At 40.4% G+C, this 19,350-nt stretch overlaps 1 protein-coding gene across 1 annotated transcript; it reads right to left on the bottom strand.

The window, feature by feature from the left end:
- Positions 1–362: 362 nt before the first annotated feature.
- On the bottom strand, positions 363–18,421 carry SERINC3 (serine incorporator 3). Its single transcript, XM_045804686.2, has 10 exons — positions 18,266–18,421; positions 13,100–13,261; positions 12,289–12,482; positions 11,114–11,193; positions 10,336–10,473; positions 7,693–7,862; positions 6,376–6,466; positions 5,379–5,559; positions 1,910–2,137; positions 363–1,273 (listed from the first exon to the last, which is right to left on the bottom strand). The coding sequence occupies exons 1-10, from the start codon at positions 18,302–18,304 to the stop codon at positions 1,135–1,137; spliced, it is 1,422 nt and encodes a 473-aa protein (XP_045660642.1). The 5' UTR covers positions 18,305–18,421; the 3' UTR covers positions 363–1,134.
- Between the last annotated feature and the right edge of the window lie 929 nt (positions 18,422–19,350).

Raw genomic sequence — 19,350 nt, 5'->3', positions numbered from 1 at the left:
AGAGCTGGTGTCTTGTCATGTTTAACGTTGGATCCCCAAACGTGACAGGGCCTGGGACAGAACACTCAGTAAATGTGTGTTGAAAGAACGAACTGTTCTCGTCTACCTGCTTACGTGCCACCTCTCCTGAAGACGTTTCCTCACAGCGCCTCTACACAAGTGTCTTACCCAGGGAAGAGATTATCAGTGCAATTTCTGGATGAGTTCAAGACTTTATTACTAGCCAGGCCTCAAGTTTTAGAAGAGATAGGCGCCTTCTGCTTGATGCCTGAGAAACCTGACTGTCCACAGAGGTCTACCAATCACAGGAGGGCTGCAAACTCACAAAAGCCGTAAAAGAAAGGGCCTTAAGAGCTTAAGTCTCTATTTTAATCAAATACCTTTATAGTGCAAATATAATAAATTCACATGCATTTTACTTTTACACACTCATAACAAGAGAATGACATAGACTCAAGCGGCACTGTTTTCCCAAGTGAATTTTCATTTTCACCAAACCCACAAAGCGCTATGGAAACAAACACTTCTGGCAAAGCTGGAATTGCACGGCATCACTGCTGTAGTGTCAAACACTGAATGACCAAACTCAAGCTGCAGAAGCAGGAGCTGATCAGCCGCCCTACCGGGCGGCGCACACCCCTCCCCGCAAGCACTCCGATGCTACCCCTCGTAGGGGATGAGGGACCGAATACGCTGCTTGCTTGCGTCATACAAATCAAGACTTTCACAGAGGAAACCTGTCATAGAAATGGTGGGGTGTTTGTTTTTTGCTTTTTAAGGAGACTGCAATAGAAATATATTAACGATTGGCCTCAAAGATCCAACATTTTTCTTACATTTTAAAATCAAAGTTGTAGGATCCTACAGGTCTTAATAAAGAACTCTCTTCACAGCACAGCTGCAGTTCACTTTAAAACGCAAAATGTTCCCTTTGCGTTATATCCTTACAAATAAACATAATATACATATAAATGAAAAGTTCAGCTCCTGCATCAAGCATTACTTAATGTTGCCCTCTGATATAAACTTGGATATAGTCAAATTTGCAAAGTGTTCACTTAATATTTTAGTGGAAGCAAAAGTAAAATAGATACAGGCTTTCAGCAAAGCAGACCTTTATGAATTCTCAGAGGTTCAGCTGAAGTCACGATTGGTGAGGACGAGTGGAGCTACGAGGGTCCAGACATAGAGGAGGAGGCAGACCCAGCTGGAGCTGATCTTGACCCACACAGCTGGCCACTTGCTGGTCATGCTCTGGAACTCTGCATCAGGGCTAAGAAAACAGAAGACAATCAAGTAAAAGAGCCTGCCACCAGCACCCAGCAGCACCCCCAGCCAAAGCCAAGAAATTTGGCTGACACTATACTCTAGTAAGGTTCTAGAAGGAACTTATGAAAGCTGCTATTATTAGTTTCTATGTGCAGGGGACTTTGCCTCTCAAAAACCTTTTATCTTGTCAGCATGAAGAACTCTGACTACCATATTCACTGGGCAAAGATCTTCAGGAACCCCTAGCTATTCTAGATATTGGCAAGAGTCTAGATTGAAATGGTGTCTCTGAAACTTTCCTTCCTTGTCACATCATTACTTTGATCAGAATACTCTAAATGACCATCTCTAGACACAGAGGAAAATTAGCGAACAGAGATGGGTCAGACTGCTTTATGTTATGCTTTTCTCTCTTAAGTAACTCAAGTCTGGAAGAACTCTCCATGATTTGTACTGTAAGAATTCCAACTCGATTTTAAACCCAAGTCAAAAGTATTTCAGAAAAGAGTCAGCACTGAACACAACAACTTCATTATATAGGTAAGAGAAGGGGATTCTGAGGTCAAGCAATGGATGGCGATTTTACAGGCAGCCCAAGGGGGCCAACTGGTCTTCCATCTGGTTTGTCTGTGCCTCGTACCTGTACCAGCTGGTAAGGGTCATCATGATGTACAAGGAAGCCAAGGAGAGCATGAAGTGGAATAAGAAGTAGCTGTACTGCACTCCTTCCTTCTCGTTGTCCACAGCCCGCCGAGGCTGCCCGTCCTCTTCGTCGCTGCCGCCGTTGGCAGCAGTGTCACGGAGGATCACGCTGTCACTTCCTGACAGGGTCAGCTTACTTACTTGGCTGTTGTTGGAAGTGCGGATGCTGGAAAGTGATCCGAAGAAGACAAATGAGAAAGGGGCCATGAGATGAACTGCGGCCATTGGCCTATATACATGCAGGTTATTTCTGAACTGCCCCTATTTGGGGACTGAAGGCCTTCCGAAGAGCTCTGCTTAAAGTTCTCAACTGGTGCCTGTTCCATCACAAAACAGAGCACTCTCATGAGTTACTACTTTGGCTAACTGCTTACGAGTTTCATTATGCTCTCAATGTCTGCTTCCATGACTTCACAAGGACCACTCACCAGCCTTCTCCCAACTACCCTCATTCTTCAATCCTCTATGTGCCATGTCTTCTAGAAAGTGTTCCCTGACATCAGGTCATCCCTAGGCTGGGTTAAAGTCTCACAGCTCCTCCTGCTTCCCTCTGCCATAGCACTTACCATTCCTGTCTTTCTTGCTAGTCCTAGAACTCCTCAACAATGACCGTAGTCATCTATGCATTTCTACCACACAGCAGATGCTCACTGCAAGTTTGTTAAATGACTGAATAAAAAAGTACATACCACTAAAGGACAAGAACCACACGATCATCTCAACAGACACAGAAAAAGCACCTGACCAAAATCTGATACTTTTCCTGATAGAAACACTCAACCTATGAATAGAGGAGAATTTCTTCAAACTGATAAAGGGCACCTATGAAAAACCCAGAGCTGACATCATACTTAATAGTGAAAGACTAAAAGCTCTCCCTCCCCCCCCCCCGAGATCAGGAACAAGACAAGTAATCCACTGTCACAATTTCTATTCAATATTGTACTGGAGGTTCAAGCTAGAGCAATCAGGCAAGGACAAGATAAAAGGTGTCCCGATTGGCGAAGAAGTAAAATGATCTCTCTCTGCAGATAACCTGACCTTATACATGGAAAATCTTAAGGAATATACACACCATTAGAATCAATAAATGATCCTGCAGAACACAAGATCGATATACAAAAATTCCATGTCTCTATAGTAACAATAAAAAACCTCAAAGAGAAACTAAAAAAAAAACCACCTCACTTCTAATACTGTCAAAAATAACACTTAGAAACTTAACAAAACATGTTTAAGACTTGTACACCAATAACTAGAAACCCCTGAAAGAAACTGAAGACCTAAATGAAACATCCTATGTTATGAACTAGAAGCCTTAATATTAATAGTGCTGAGATAGTAATACTAAGATGATGAACAGATTCAATGCAGTCCTTATCAAAATCTCAAACTGACAAGCAAAACCCAAAATTTACACAGAAACACAAGGAACTGAGAATAACCAAAACAATCTTGAAAAAGAACAAATTTGGATGACTCATACTTCCTGACTTCAAAACTTATTACAAAGCTATAGTAATCAAAACAGTGTGGTACTGGCATAAGGACAGCTATACAGATCAATGAAACAGAATTACGAGTCCAGAAATAAACCATCACATTTATGGTCAACTGATTTTTGACAAGGATGCCAGGACAACTCAATGGGGGGAAAGAACAGTCTGTTCAACAAACAGTGCTGAGACAACTAGATATCCACACACAACGGAATGAAGTTGGACCCCTTACCTCAAGCCATATATAAAAACAATAAAAAGACAGCCCAATTTAAAAATAGGCAAAAGATGTAAACAGACATTTCTTCAAGATCTACAAATGGCTAGTGAGCACATGAAAAGAATGTTCAATGTCATCAGTCATGAGGAAAATGCAAATCAAAACCATAATGAAATACCACTTCACGTTCTCTAGAATGGCTACAATAAAGGACAATTACGATGTAATGATTAAGAGGGGATGAAACTGGAAGCTTCATACATTGCTGGTGGGACTGTAAGATGATGTAGCCACTTTGGAACACTCTGGCAGTTCTCAAAAAAGGTAAACAAAGAGGTACCACATAGCCTAGCAATTCTACAACTAGGTACAGATCCGAGAGAATTGAAAACGTACATCCACACGAAAAACCTATACACAGATACTCAGAGCAGCATTATTCATGATAGTTCCACAGTGGAATCAACCCAAATGTCCATCAACTGACAAAGATAAACAAAATGTGGTATATGTCCACGCCATGGAGTATCATTTCCAACAATAAAAAGGAATTAAGTACTGATATGTTGTTCCATGGATGAACCTTGAAAACATACTAAGTGAAAGAAGCCAGTCACAAAAAGCCATATGCTGTGTAATTCCACATATACGAAACATTCGAATAAGCAAATTTACAGAGACAAAAAGGAGGTAAGTCTCTGCCAGTGGCTGGAGCGGGAAGGAACAGGGAGGGGCTTGTTAATGAGCATGAGGTTTCTTTTTGGCAAAATAAAATCGTCTAAACTGGACTGTGGGGACGGTAGCACAGTCCTGTAAACAGACTAAACAACTACTGAACTGTACACTTTACAAGGGGGAATTTTATAGTATGGAAAGTGTATCTCAAAAACAAAACAAAACATATTAGGCCAAAAGCAAAACAAAGTCACAGACAATATAAAAACACATAAGCGTAGTTGTGTTCCAATACAACTTGATTTACAAAGACAGGCAATCAGCCCCAGGGCTGTAGTTTGCCAACACTTCAACAATCATTAAAAAAAAAAAAAAAAAAAGATAAATTTACACATACTGTGGAAAGCTGTTCAAATTATGACAAATTCACATTTGAGAATATTATGTGTATTTATATAGTACGTTCCTAATTTATTTAAAAAATTATCAAGTGATATAAATTATGTAACTACATACAAAATTTATAAAATTATATAGATACAAACGGATTGATAAATAATATATGCTATTATATAGAAAATACCAATAAAAAATGGGTTAGAGGATGAATGCAAAGTGCTAACACAGGTTATATCTAAGCCCCTGGATTAACTAGAGATTTTAAAATTAATGTATAGAATTCTGTAGTTCTTTAAATACTTTTTACAATTATCAGGAAATTAAGATTTTCAGAGCCACTACTCTAGCTGACCTAGGGTCAGGTGAAGGCTTCAACCTGCTATCCAGGGAGAAGGTATCTCTATGTCAGTCTGGAAGGAATTATTTGATGAGAGGATTTACTAGGCTTTAAGAAATATTCATGGCTAGGGAACTGAAGCAAGCTGAGGACTTTCAATAAAGAAGAGTTAAGTTGTTTTTCTTAATTCCTCACACTGCTTTTTGAAAGCAAAACAGCTTCTTTGCTCTACGGTTAACCTTCAAGAGAATCTTGTCCCAAGTACTTTTTAACTTACCTAGAATACAAAAGGCAGAGAACAAAGCCTGTCAGCCCAATAAAACTCTCTAGATCTACAAAATGCCCACTCTTTGAGGGTGGGGCAGGGGTAGGGACTACAGGAGTTGAATTTCCAGGAGCCAAGGTTGGCGCGGTCATGTGCGTAACGATGCTCCACAGGCCAGGGTTGCAGGAACGATCTGGAAGTGGAAGATTTATTATTACCCTTAGAACTCCTCCTGTGCCAAGAAAGGATGTGAGGGCTCACACATCATTCAGTCATGATGTAACACATCCGAATGCTATACTTAAAAGAACCTGGAAACTTAGCAATTAATTACATGTTTGTGTGGCAAACAGTGACTTAGTTTTAGAAAAAAAGAAAAGATACAGCAACAAAGTATTTGTCAAATCCATAAACGTCAATCTTGATTTTACTGATTTTGAAGTTTAACTGGCAAATCTTTTTGGGTCTGTAGTTGTACAAAGGCTTTAAGCAGAGAATTTTCCCCTAGTTTTGTTTTTACAGTTAAATAGGAGTACAATAACAGTAAGTGAGTCATCACTGGAGGATCTGCAATAACGGTTTTCCTTTAAAACAAGTCCACAGAATACCCTGTTGAGTAAGACACAATGCAGTAACTATAAAAGGAAATTTCTTTCAGCCATTTCCTCTAAAGCCTGTAATACCAACTGAAATTCAATTACAACAGTGCCACAAAGGGCTAAAACAATGTTGCCTTGTCCAACTCTTAACTAGTCTGACTTAGTCCAGGGAAAAGCCTAGACTGTATGAGGACTGCAGTCCTTCAGGATGTCAACTATGAATAGCTATGGACAGACACTAAAACTTGAAATGTGAGTATCTGCATCATGCGGTGAGCACTGGACGTTTAAGTGAAGCTTTTTGTTTGTTCCCTGTTGGACGTTTGCTCTACCTCTAGTGTTTGCACCTGCCGAAGGAGTATTTCCTACTTTCTCGCCATCAAATTAATGTGCTATTGACATTCCCTTACCGGGTTCATTGGACATGGCTGACCAGGTGAGGTACATGGTGTAGAGGGTGATGAGAGAGGACTGAAGGAGACCAGACCGAGGCTGGTGTTCCTGTGGAATCAAAAAGAAAACAATGCCACAGGAACTGCAAGCACTGACTTTCTAAAACCCAGATTTCCCTGGGTCCCCCCGACATGTTATTAACTGAGAACCTTCTGATTCTACTTGACAGTTGAAAGAGGACAAGTAACCTTTCAGTCTGAGTTAGCCCGAAAAAGCAGCAAGAAAGAGGACCGTGTACAATTGGTTCTCCAGGCACTGACAGCCAGGAATTCCTATGTAACCTGCAGAGGCTGATTCACTAGTCCCCTGGTGTCATAGAAGCGAAGCTCAACGGTGGCACTAACTACCTAGGTGACCCATCATCTCTCTGGAACTTCAGTTTCCTCATTTTTGAAAGGAGAGGTGATGTCTACATGTTCTTTTCATATTTCTCATAAAAAATTCACGAATTGGGGTGCTGGGTGGTTCAGTCGGTTAAGCATCTGCCTTCAGCTCAGGTCATGATCACAGGGTCCTGGGATCAAGCCCCGCACTGGCTTCCTGCTCATGGGGGAGCCTGCTTCTCCCTCCCTCTCTGCCCCTCCCCCAGCTCATGTTTATGCACTCTCTCAACATCTTTAAAAAAAAAACTTAGGGGCGCCTGGGTGGCTCAGTCGTGAAGCGTCTGCCTTCGGCTCAGGGCGTGATCCTGGCGTTATGGGATCGAGCCCCGCATCAGGCTCCTCCACTGGGAGCCTGCTTCTTCCTCTCCCACTCCCCGTGCTTGTGTTCCCTCTCTCACTGGCTGTCTCTTTCTCTCTGTCAAATAAATAAATAAAATCTAAAAAATAAATAAATAAAATAAAAATTTTTTTAAAAATTAAAAAAAACAACTCCATGGATTTTTTAAAGTATGGTATTTAAATGATGAAACTCGCATGCATGAGTTTTGTTTTTAAATATCAAAAGCAATGGTTTTCTAATTTAATCCCTCTAAAGTAGCTTGGCTAATGATTCACAAGGATCATCCTCACAACATAAACTATTTTAAAAGAGCTATAAAATTCTCAGGTTACCTAGGTTTTCTTTTTAACGATAGGGAAATTATTCACTTAATTATGATACAGGCGCTCAATGGCACACTTTACAATTACTAAATTAGAAATATGAAGAATTGATCATAATATGGGAAAATGTTTAAGTAGATAAACATAAACGCCTAAAAAAGGTTACATTAGTTCAAGGTTAGCATTAATTAAAAATTTTTCACAGGAGGAAAAAGCAGAAAACCATACCTGAATTTTTGGAAGGATGGATATAATAGAAACCACAAAACAAAGGATCAAATTAATACTGATGAAGAACTTGTTCTCTGCGCAGCCGTCCGGTTTGGTGTAGTACGCGTAGAGCAAGCCGACGAAGACGACCGACAGAACGTAGCAGACGCTGGTGACAGACAGCAAAGCTAGGAAGAGGGAGACCAACAGGAAGGCTCACGACTGCAACACACGTTTCTAACGAAGACCAATTTTCTTCTACTCCATATAAAAATAAAGCACATGATTCTACTTTTATGGTGGTCAACATTTTACGGGGAAATTACAGAAGGCCCAAGGCTGACGTTTCAGATAGCACTAGAGGTGGCTCGGTGTTAAATTCAAGCAACTGGAGTCGCTTTCTGGATTACCCATCTTGATTCCATGGGTTGAAAAACGAGACATCTGATCATTCCAGCTAGAGTGAACTCTAACTGTATGCTAAATAACGTGCACTATACGCTTTTCTTAGGAACTTGCAAAATTTGTGGGCCCTCAAACTGGCCCAGTTCCAGTAAGCTAAATGCCAGGGACGGTGTCAGCAGAAAACAACCGTCAGGCATCTTTTATGACATTTGTCCTCTGCAGCCACTGGCTACATAAACCCACTTCCTGTCACGATGAGACCACATCACTGTGGGAAACGGGCGTATTTGCTATTTTCAAAAACCTAAAATAATATTCCTTTCTGTTCACAAGAATAATCAACAATTAGCTATGTAACTCTGAAAATTAGAAAACATGAAAGAATAACAGTATACTCAGACCAACTCTAGCAATGGTGAGTTCAATTAACTTGTACTTATTCACGGCACGCTTATTTAAGAAAACCAGTTTCGACTAACAATCTCTATGGGTTTTGCATATTTAAAATTAAGTGATGTATATGCGTGACTATAAAATCATAATGCATGTGAAAGTACGGGCACCGTTCTTAATGTTTTTCCATATGAATATACAAGATTTCTCTACTTTTTAGTTACTCCAAAGAATGACAAATCTTCAACTCATTATTCAATTCTAAAGTTGAGTGATTCAAATGAATTATAAAAAAGTAAACAGATTTAAAAAAATAAAATTTTATCAGTCAGAAATGGGGAAGTGTTTCAGGATTTCCAACCCATCACGATAAAACAATTTCTTAAATCTCATGCTAAAACAGTCATTACCAAAAAAAAATTGTCATTACACACAACTGAAGTGACCAATAAAACAGGGCAATGGTTAAATAACTTATGGTATACCATGCCATGGAACACCACAGAACTGTATACCACACTAAGTGAATAGGACGTATCTATACTCACGGTTATGTTAGAAGACACTCATCATACAGTTGGTGAGAAGAGCAAGTAATGAACAATATATAATATGAACCTATTTACGTTTAAATAACAAAAACATGTGTATGTGCACAAATACATAAAGATCCAGTAATTGTGGTTATATCTGGAGAGGAGAGTGGGTGCAAGTAGGTGGAGATTTACATGTTTTATTTTTTAAGTTCCATCATGTGTTTATGGTGAACAAAGTATTCGCTTTTGGGTTTTTTTTCATTTTGCTTTTGTTATTATTTAAAAAGCAAGCTAGATAAATAAGATGAAAAAAACTGGACAGTCTGATAATGTGTACTAAAAGCCTTTAAAATATCCATACCCTTCCACTCTTCTACTTCTAGGAATTTATTCAAAGGAAAAAGCAGAAATGTGCTCAGAGATATATTATTAAGTATTTACTACTACACTGGAGCCACATATTCACAGGCTACTTCTAGGATTTAAAAACGTCAAACTATAAGCTATCCAAATGTATAATACATGTAAAAAAATAGTAAGATACAAGTATACACCTTTTTCAACACTCTTTTTTTATACATAGAAGATATATGTTTAAAAAAAAAGACTGGAAGGATATAGACTAATATATTAACAGTGAGTATTAATTAGTGAAGTGTTAGATTATGGAGGAATTTGTTTTCTTTTGTAATTTTTGGTTTTTCAAGTTCTTTACACAAAAGTAGCTATTACTTTTACAATAGGTAGCGAAGGGGCTAGAAATCTCAACAACTGTCATTTTTTTAAATGAGATATGGCTGGATCGTTGCCCCTTTTAATAGAGAGGCCACCAAACTCCCTCCCCATTATTACAAGCTGTAAATCCTACTTCCACCCTAGAAATTTTAAGTGCCCTTTTTCCATCAGAAAACTTTCAGAAGGGGTGTGGGCCATACTCTGAATAAAGCAGTAAGGACTGCTTGAGGATGTGGGCAGATGACCCATACTTATAATGCACTTAAGTCCCCTGCCCGTGGAAACAAGACATCAAAACAAGAAATACATCATTAAATACAACAGTTTTTTTTTCCCTAACTAAACACATCTAGTTACATTACAAATCTCAAAATAAATGAATTGAGAGACGCCAATAATTCCTATTATCTGTGCTTCCCCCTTTCAGTAATGCATATAATTCAGAACTGACTCAACTGAGAGACTATAGTTTCTAAAAAGTCAACTCTAATTTGGAAGTTTATACATTTAAATCAATAGACATTTTTACTGCACATCCTGTTTAATGTAGCATAATGCAGTATGGCTCTTACAGGTGAGTTTAGATACCTACCGGCATACCAGCACCTTGGATTTCCTTCTTCCATTCGATTTACCCATGATTCATTCCAAGAGTGAGCAAAGTCAACCAACAGCACTAGCTGGATGAGGATGAACAAAAAGGCCCCTACCATGCCAACAATAAACCAGGCTACAAACCAAAAGAACAAAGTTATTCTTTACTACAGGAGTAACATTGCAGAATGTTACTATCCAATTTTAAAACAATTTCAAGTAAGAGAGACGTGGTAAAGACATATTCTGTCTCCAGCAGAACAGTAAGATTATTCCAATTCCAAACTAAAAGGCATTCTCTGAGAAGTGTTTTGCTGGGCTTCAGACCTTTTAAAACTTGTTCTAGCTTGTGCCAAGGGGAGCCTGGGATCTGACATTCCAAATGGCACAATAAGCCTTTTCCTTTATGAGGGAAAAAACCACGGTGGAAATCCACAGATGTCACTTGACGTTATATTAAGACAGGGCTAGTAGAACACATGAGTTACAGGTCCCTATGTTGACAAGCTCTTGCATTAACTTAGTACTGCCAAGTGAAAAGGTCAACTGCTAAAATACTGGCAACATATGGTTCCAGAACAGCTGAAAAATGCGCTGAATGCCTCCTGGGTCTAATCAATCAATTACTACCTTAATATTAGTACAAAGTTATATAATTGAACACCACCTCATTTAATTGCCAGGTCTGCAAAACCAGTAATGAAAATGTAGCTGCAAGTCCATCATTTGCAGAGTGTGTATATATTATAATTAACCCTCTTAGTAGTGAGCCATACCTGTGGTGAAATGGCCCCCAGGGATGTAGAAAGAGCCAACCATGATACCAACAATGGCAGCAATTTTGAAGAACCAAAACCTATTAAAATACAAAAGTGCATTTGTGAAATGTTAATTTTTGCCCTTATACTGAGAAAAGTGAATTTCTGAAATGCAAAAATAAGGACTCAGTAGCATTCCCAACACGATTGTCTGTGCTTATTTCTTCATTTGATATGAAGTGCTTCAATCTTTCATATGATTTAAGGACAAACATTAGCTCAGAGAACAAATCACTCAGACATAATAAGAGAAAAACATCTTAAGAATTTCCCTACACTTAGCAATTAAAGATAGGAATTTTTCTACAATTCTGGAGTATTCTAAACTAACCATATTAGCTACATATAAAGCAATTAACTATTGGATCTAGGGAAAAGTTATCACCTAATCCTTCTTTCACAAGATAGGACATAAGTGCTTTGTGCCCACAAGCACACAGTTCATCACTGGCAAAGCTAGGACCAAACCTGGCTTTCAGTCCATGATCTTTAAAGACTGCCTTGTATGGCAGAGTGAAAAGAATCAGGCTCTGGAGCTGGACAAACCTGACTCTCAATTCCGACTCCAACTTTCACTGGCTCAGAGATCTCAGGCACTTTAACCTTTCTGAAATTCAGTTACTGCATCTATAAAAAGAGGATTATAATACATATAAAGTGTACGAAACTCCCTTCAGTCTTCAAATAAGAATTATATGTCGAAGGGAAACTGGGGGCAGTCAGGAATGGGAAACAATAGATTTGTAAATCAAACATAACCAGTTTATCTTTCTGTATACTGTTTAATAGATTAGGTACATTTTTAACAATAAAAAGTATATACGTTTGTGTGTATGCAGTGCCTAGCACAATCCTTGAACTGTTTCACAGGTGTCTGATAAAAATCTAGGAACTGGAAACAAAGGTATTAAAAAAAAGACAAGACTCTCCTCATCCCCTTCACCCCCTCTGTGCAACAGAACTCCAACTGAAAATGACATTGAAACAACTTCACGTGTACAATGGTCAGAAATATCAATGTGGGCCACTGATTCTAGTACTCTACGGCTTCCATCAGAATGGCAACATTAACTGCTCAAGGGGAGGAGCCACACCGTAATATAACAAGTAAATAATAAAATAAATTTACATACCCATTGTGTACTGCTGCTCTGGGATCTTTACTTGTTTTTACTTTTAACATGAGCAGAGAGAAGGCAAAGAAAAAGATGGCCAAGGCAAAGTTGATCCGATACACAGCTTTATAACCGACCAGAACATCACAGTCTTTATCCACCTTTCTTTCGGCCACATTGATTTTAAATCCCCCTTCACAGAATCCAGGAATCTGGAAAAAGCAATTTCAATGTTATGGGAATATTCGCATTTAAACAAAGATCCTATCCCATCATAAAAAAGCCTGAATTTATAAAACTGGCTACTTCAACTACTGCAAGACTGTCCTGAGGGACTTTTCTCTTTGCCTTCCAATTCACTTACAATCTTGCCACCAAATAGTATAAACAATTTGCATTTTGTGAATAAAAGTGAAGTGTTCTCTTCTTTGCTTTTCTTGCTGATGAGGTTATCTCCCATTTGGCCATGGATTTTCACGCGACAACTGATTTCTTCCACAGACGAAGGGCTAGTCTAGGTCAAATGTTTAAATCTGAAACATCCGTGGGAAGATAATGTTTTTGTGCTGCTCTTTGAGTATTTTTCTCTCAGTTGTTAGAGTAGAACCTGGTCATGTTCGTTCTGAGTACCTTGATTTCTGGAAAAGGACTAATACTTTCATATTCTACGTCTTACCCAAAAGTAATTTAAAAACCCAACAATTATAATGACCTTGACTGAGTTTTACAACGGTAAAGAAATAAAAATGTTAATCACAACTAAAATTGTGCAAAACAGAAAAATAATACAAATAACCAGTACATTAAGGCTACTGTTACTTCTGCTTACCTTCTTCAGCTGTGATTCCATCCCTTCGGTCAGCATGATACAGGACACCGCAGCGCCCAGGAAGAGAATGAAGGCATAGATGAGGCGGGTCACCGTGGAGTTCTTACTGTTGGGGCAGCAGCTACACAGCAGACACGAGGCGCCGCTGCAAAGGCAGGGAACCTGAAATAAGCACACCACAGCCATCTGAGACCTCTTTCAGGGCACTCCTTCATGTCGTAAGGGTCACTGAGTAGAAGATAAGGCAAACCAGGCTTTGACAGCTTTAACTGAGACAGTTATGGCTGGGAGGAAGTGGTTATAAAAGCATGGGTTCTGGGAGATGCCTGGGTAGATCAGTCAATTGAGTATCTGACTCTGCATCTTGGCTCAGGTCTTGCTTGATCTCACAGTCATGAGTTCAAGCCCCACAATGGGCTCTGTGCTGGGTGTGGAGCCTACTTAAAAAAAAAAAAAAAAAAGGCATGGGTTCTGGAGTCAATATTATTTCTGTCACTCTAACTCAGCAAGTTACATAAGCTAAGCTTATTTCTCCACCTGCAAAACAGACTGAATAACGGACTCTTCCTCCCTCGGATATCGCTGTATTGAATAAGTACTCAACACAGTACCTAAAACATACTAAGAGCCCAATAAATGTTACTTATACTCACACGGAGAGCATATTTTATTTAAAAACAATATAAAAACCTAACTCCACTTGCTATTTAAGGAATCCTAGTTACCAAATCTGGTATTATAGCATCAAGCAACATCACATGGAAACCCTTATACATGATGATAACAAGGGCCATTTAGCTCAATTTAAGAGTAACCTGGAGATTCCTCAAAAAATTTAAACACAGAATCCACCATTTGACCCAGCAATTCCTCTCCTAAACATACACCCAAAAGGACTGAAACAGGTATTCAAACAAAAGCTTCCACATGAATGTTCAAAAAAGCACTATTTATAGTTGCCAAAAGGTAGAAACAACCCAAATGTCCGTCAATTGACAAATGGATACATAAAATGTGGTAGATTCGTACAATGGAATATTATTCAGTCATGAAAATGCATGAAGTACTGATACATGGTACAACATGGGAGAACCTAGAAAACATCATGCTAAGTGAAAGAAGCCAGACCCAAAAGGTCACACGTTGTATTTCATTTATATGAAATATCCAGAATAAGTAAATCCAGAGACAGAAAGCATTAGTAGTTTCCAAAGGTTGGAGGAGGGAGATGGGATGGAGAGTGACTGCTTAATGGGAATCAGGCTTCTCTTTGGGGGGATGAAAATGTTCTGGAACTACACTGATGTGATGACAGCAACGACAGCATAACACTGCGAAAGTACTAAATGAAACTGAATTATACACTTAAAAATGGTTCATTTTATGTTATGTGAATTTTACCTCAATTGAGAAAAAAAAAAAAAGAAAGAGTAACCTGGATCTCCGGTGAGCATTTCAGATGACAACATAATTTGAATCGTTTTTATGTAGGCCTAATTAGGAAAGCACTCAAATTGCTTTCAGAGACGACACTGAGTCACATTACAAAAGCAGGTGAAGTCAGAATCATCAGCAGAAGCAGCAGATGTAAATAATGGGGGATGCTGATTTCATAGTACGGTCCCAGTCTTTACTTGTTATAGATGGTACCTCGGGGAAACTATCTTTGTGTGATTCGGAGCAAGATGCCAAGCTTCTTAAAAACCCAGTTTTCTCATCTGTAAAAATGGGCGTAACACCACCTACCTGAACAGTTACTGTATGAAGAATGAGCTAGCGTCAGGAATATACAGCACCTGGCATAACGCCTGGCACAGCAGGGCCTGAATAGATCATGGTAGCCATTAACATTTGTAACTGCAACAGCCATGGGAAATTGATCACCCAGTTTCAGTCTCCAATTCTTAACTACAACCTGGGCCAAAAGACCATCATAGATGTCTACAGCCAGCTGCAGACAGAAACAGAAGTTTTACAGCCCAAAACAATGACACTAATTGCTTCATGTTTATTTTGTCCGCATTCTCACACTTCTAACTCTCTTTAGCTATTTATTTATTTATTTATTTTCTGGCCTATTAAATAATCTCATGATAACTGCCTACTGTTTGTTATGGGTTGAACTGTGTCCCCCTATCCCCACGAATTCATGTTGAACTCCTGATCCCCAGTACCCGAGAGTGTGACCTTATTTGGAAATAGGGTCACTGCAGATGTAATTAGCTAAAATGATGTTAGACTGAAGAGTGGGCACCTATTTAAACATGATTGCTGTCATAAAAAGGAGAAATTTGGGCACAGACCTGCAGCACAGGGAGAACACCAAGTGAAAACAAGGCAGAGATCTACAAGCCAAGGAATATCAAAGACCACTAGCAAACCAGCAGTAACTAGGGAAGAAGCATGGAACCGATTCGCCCTCATCACCCTCAGGCACTAACCCTGCTGACATCTTAATCTTGGACTTCTAGCCTCCAGAAACTGAGATACGACAAACTTCAGTTGCTTGAGCCACCCAGTTTGCGGTATTTTATTCTTATCTAGACCTAGCAAATGAATACACCCACTTATTTGTTTATAAATATCATGAAAATATAAGTGCCCTTAGGAGGGGCCACCTACTGTTATATCTCTTGCACCTTTACAGTAGGTACTCAATCTGCGGAACAGAGCTGTCCTGCTGTATATCACTTCCCGATCTCAGTAAATAACAACTCTATTCTTCCTGTTACTCAGGCCAAAAACCTTGGAGTCACCCTTGATGTTTTCTCTTTTTCCAAAACTCTCATCCAATCTGTCAGCACATCAGCTTTATCCTCAAAATATATCCAGAATCTGGGGCACCTAGCTGACTCAGTCGGTACAGCACATGGCTCTTGATCTCAGGGTCATGAGTTCAAGCCCCATGTCTGGCATGGAGCCTACTTAATTTTTAAGAAAATAAATAAATATTTAAGAAAAAAATAAAATAAATAAATAAATAAGCTATCTCCAGAATCTGACCACTTTCTTAGCATCCTTAGTTATTATGTTGGTCCAACCCACTACTATCATCTTTCACCTGGATTTAATGCAACGGCTCCTGTCTCATTGCAATAGCCACCTAATCAGAACCCAGAGTTGGTATAAAGATTATTTTAAGGTGAAGACATTTGAGAGTCAACAGATACAGGGAAAAAAGCCTTCTCGGAGCTTTCCTCATCTGACTAAAGGCAGCAACTTCTGGGATATGAGGTTGCCATAAACTCTCTCTCCAAGGGAGTTTGATGGCCATAAAGAAGACGAAAGACTGCTGCACCTAGATAAACAAGTATTATCACCAACTTTCTTATCTCCTGTTTGTTCTTCCTAACTAGAAGCCCTTTTCTTCCCTTTTCTTGTCCCCTAATAAGTAAGGTATATAATAAGCCCTATTTTCTAACTATCCCCTTGAGTTATTCATCACTGAATGATGAATAACATCCTGCGAGTATGTGTGCAGCACGTGTACATAGTTCTTTCTTCTCTTGCTAACCTTTCATCTCTTTAATTTGCAGGCCCCCAACCACTAACCCCATAGAGGATGCAAGCAAAGTTTTTTCTCCTCTACACTGCTTTACCCTTTCTTTTCTCCAACAACCACCTTGTTAAAACACAGGTCAGATCACATCACTCTTCTTTTCTATAACGGATCCCCATATCATTTATGGGGATATACGTAAAAGCCAATACAAAAACAAAACACCAATCAATGGGTATCTACGTGATTTGGCTCCCTGCTAACCTTCTGACTTCTTTTCCTATTATTCTTCCCCTCACTCATCCCATTCTCTGGTACACTGAACTCCTTGCTATTCCTGTTGAATAAAGGGGATTAATAATATAGAAAAGCAATTTACAGATAGAAATGCTTTGAAGGCATCAATTCAAATACTAGCTTTACATCAAAGACAAAATGTGTTTCAGGTTATTAGGATAAGAAAGACATCTTTGTTTCAAATTACAAATTCACTCCTTAATTACCTTAACTGTATTTTTTTTCCTAAATCTACTCTGCAAATAGTTTGACCCACTAGTGGATTGTAAAATTCAACTTACCAGGATTTGTTCTAATGTGATAGAAAAATTGTACGGCAGATGACAAAGGTAAAAATTATTTCACGAAACTTGTGTCTAAATGGGCATATTAAATCAGCTATGTAAAATATATTTCTTACTTTTGGTCAAGGTCAAAAAATTGGAAAGCCACTGCTCCCGAGGAACCTGTAAATGACCAAACACCCTTTTGATTTAGGATGAACAACCTTAAAGAATGGAAAATACACTTTGTACTTTGTCCCTAAGAAATGGTAGTGGAATGAGCGGAGAATGAGTCTTAGGTCAATTAAGTCAGTTGGGAAGTTATAAAACAAGAAGTGACTTTAAAGAATCATGCTCCTCAGGAGCAAGTATATGAGGGAACTCACCATATTCTCTTCCATAGATCCTAAAATTTCCTTTTTAAAATATGGCATTTATAATCTACAAAGCAATTCAACCCATTTATTCACTTTATCCTCACAGCAGCTCTCAAGGAGAGGAATGCTGGGGTAATTAGCCTCATGTTACGGGAAGCCAGAGATAAAGGTCTTAGACAAGGTCCCAAAAATGTTCACGCCATGGCTTTCAATTTTGAATAATCCACAAGGCCGCCTTTCCTTTGCACCACAACTGCACACAAGCCTCGGTTAAAATCCCAGCTCTGCCACATACTCTGTAGCATCGGCAAATCCATGCTATGGGATAAAAATATCACTTAAGCCACCCAAAATTAAACGACGCCACCTTATGAAGGTACTTGGAAATGAAGCAGAGCGCCCTCGCCCCGGAACTCTCATTCCGCGGTCCAGGCTCCAGCTCCAGAGGAACCCAGGGGCCGGAAGCCTCGCGGGGGCGGGGCAATCGAAATTGTAAACAATGACGACCCGGCCTCCTACGTTCCCCCAACAAACCCGGAAGGCGAGCCGCCTGATCCCGACTGGGGGAGGGGGGCATCACTGATATTGGTCTGCACCCCCGATACTCTCTCCAGCCCAGGGACCGTCCCCCAAGCTCCCGGCCAAAGCCCCACGGCGTCTGGGATTGGGGGGTCCCTATCGGCCTCCCCCAAATGACACGTCCGACGGAGACACCAGACCCCGAACTCACCCAGCTGGCGAGGGAGAAGACGCCTAGCACAGCTCCCATGGTGACGCTGGTGATGCAGGCGGCCGATCGCGAAGCTTCTAGCGCGGGGGTAACTGCCAGTCGAGGCGTCTCCTCAGAAACGCGACGTTTTCTCAGGCCGGAAACGCGCGGGTGGCGTCATTGCGTGGCCCCGCCCACCGCCCTCGGCCGCCGCGGCCAAGAGAGCCTCTGTCATTGGCAAAGGTAGAAGGCGGGGCTAAATCAGCAACAGGCTAAGGGAGAAGGTGGAGCTAAATCGACAAGGCTCTGAGGGAGAGGCGGGGCTAAACCTGCCCAGAGGAGGGAGAAGGCGGGGCTAAGCCCGCCCGGCGCGGAGGGAGGAGGCGGGGCTAACCTAGCCCGGCGCGGAGGGAGGAGGCGGGACTAATCCGGCCGGGCGCGGAGGTGGGAGATGGGGCGAAAGCGGCCCAGCGGGGCAGGAGCTCTGAAGGCTCTATTCCTTCACCTCACTTGTATTCACTTGGGAACCCGTAGTGTGTGGACATCTGAGGTCCAGAAGTGCACAGGAATTTACGGCCTACTTAAAAAAAGAGTCTGACACTGAACACACGTGCACCACGACACATTGTGATGAGTACCATGAAGTAGTATGAGGGAACGTCCTTTCAATAAAAGTTTATTTAATGCTCGCTATGTGAGCGGAAAGTAATGTAGTTGGAGGGGGCGGGGAGTAATCCCGGAACGGTGTTCTGAGGAATTTATATTTAATCTGAGAACCGAAAGACGCGTCCAAGGTAATCCGGGAAGGATGGGCGTTGTTTCTGAAAATGAGGGGTATATACGCCACTCGGGGTACACGAAAGGGCCTCGGGGTACATGAACACAGTGGGTAACACTGAACGGCAGAGTCAGAAAGTCCTGTTTCAATCCAAAGAGAGTTTGAGACTAGTACTCACCTCACGTGTTTCTAACATTTGCTTATCTCCATTTTTGACAGAGCGAAGGCTTCATTTTCCAAATCTCTCCAAAAGGTAAGCCCATCTAATTGTTCTGTGTTAGGGTTTGTGTGTGTGCTTGCGGACGTTCTTTCATTTCTCCCAGGCAGT

Source organism: Ursus americanus, chromosome 22 (assembly GCF_024610735.1).
Source record: "Ursus americanus isolate L20-20 chromosome 22, mUrsAme1.1.p, whole genome shotgun sequence".
Lineage (NCBI taxonomy): Eukaryota > Metazoa > Chordata > Mammalia > Carnivora > Ursidae > Ursus > Ursus americanus.
The sequence above is the reverse complement of the archived record's forward strand: the minus strand, read 5'-3'. Positions and strand labels throughout refer to the sequence as shown.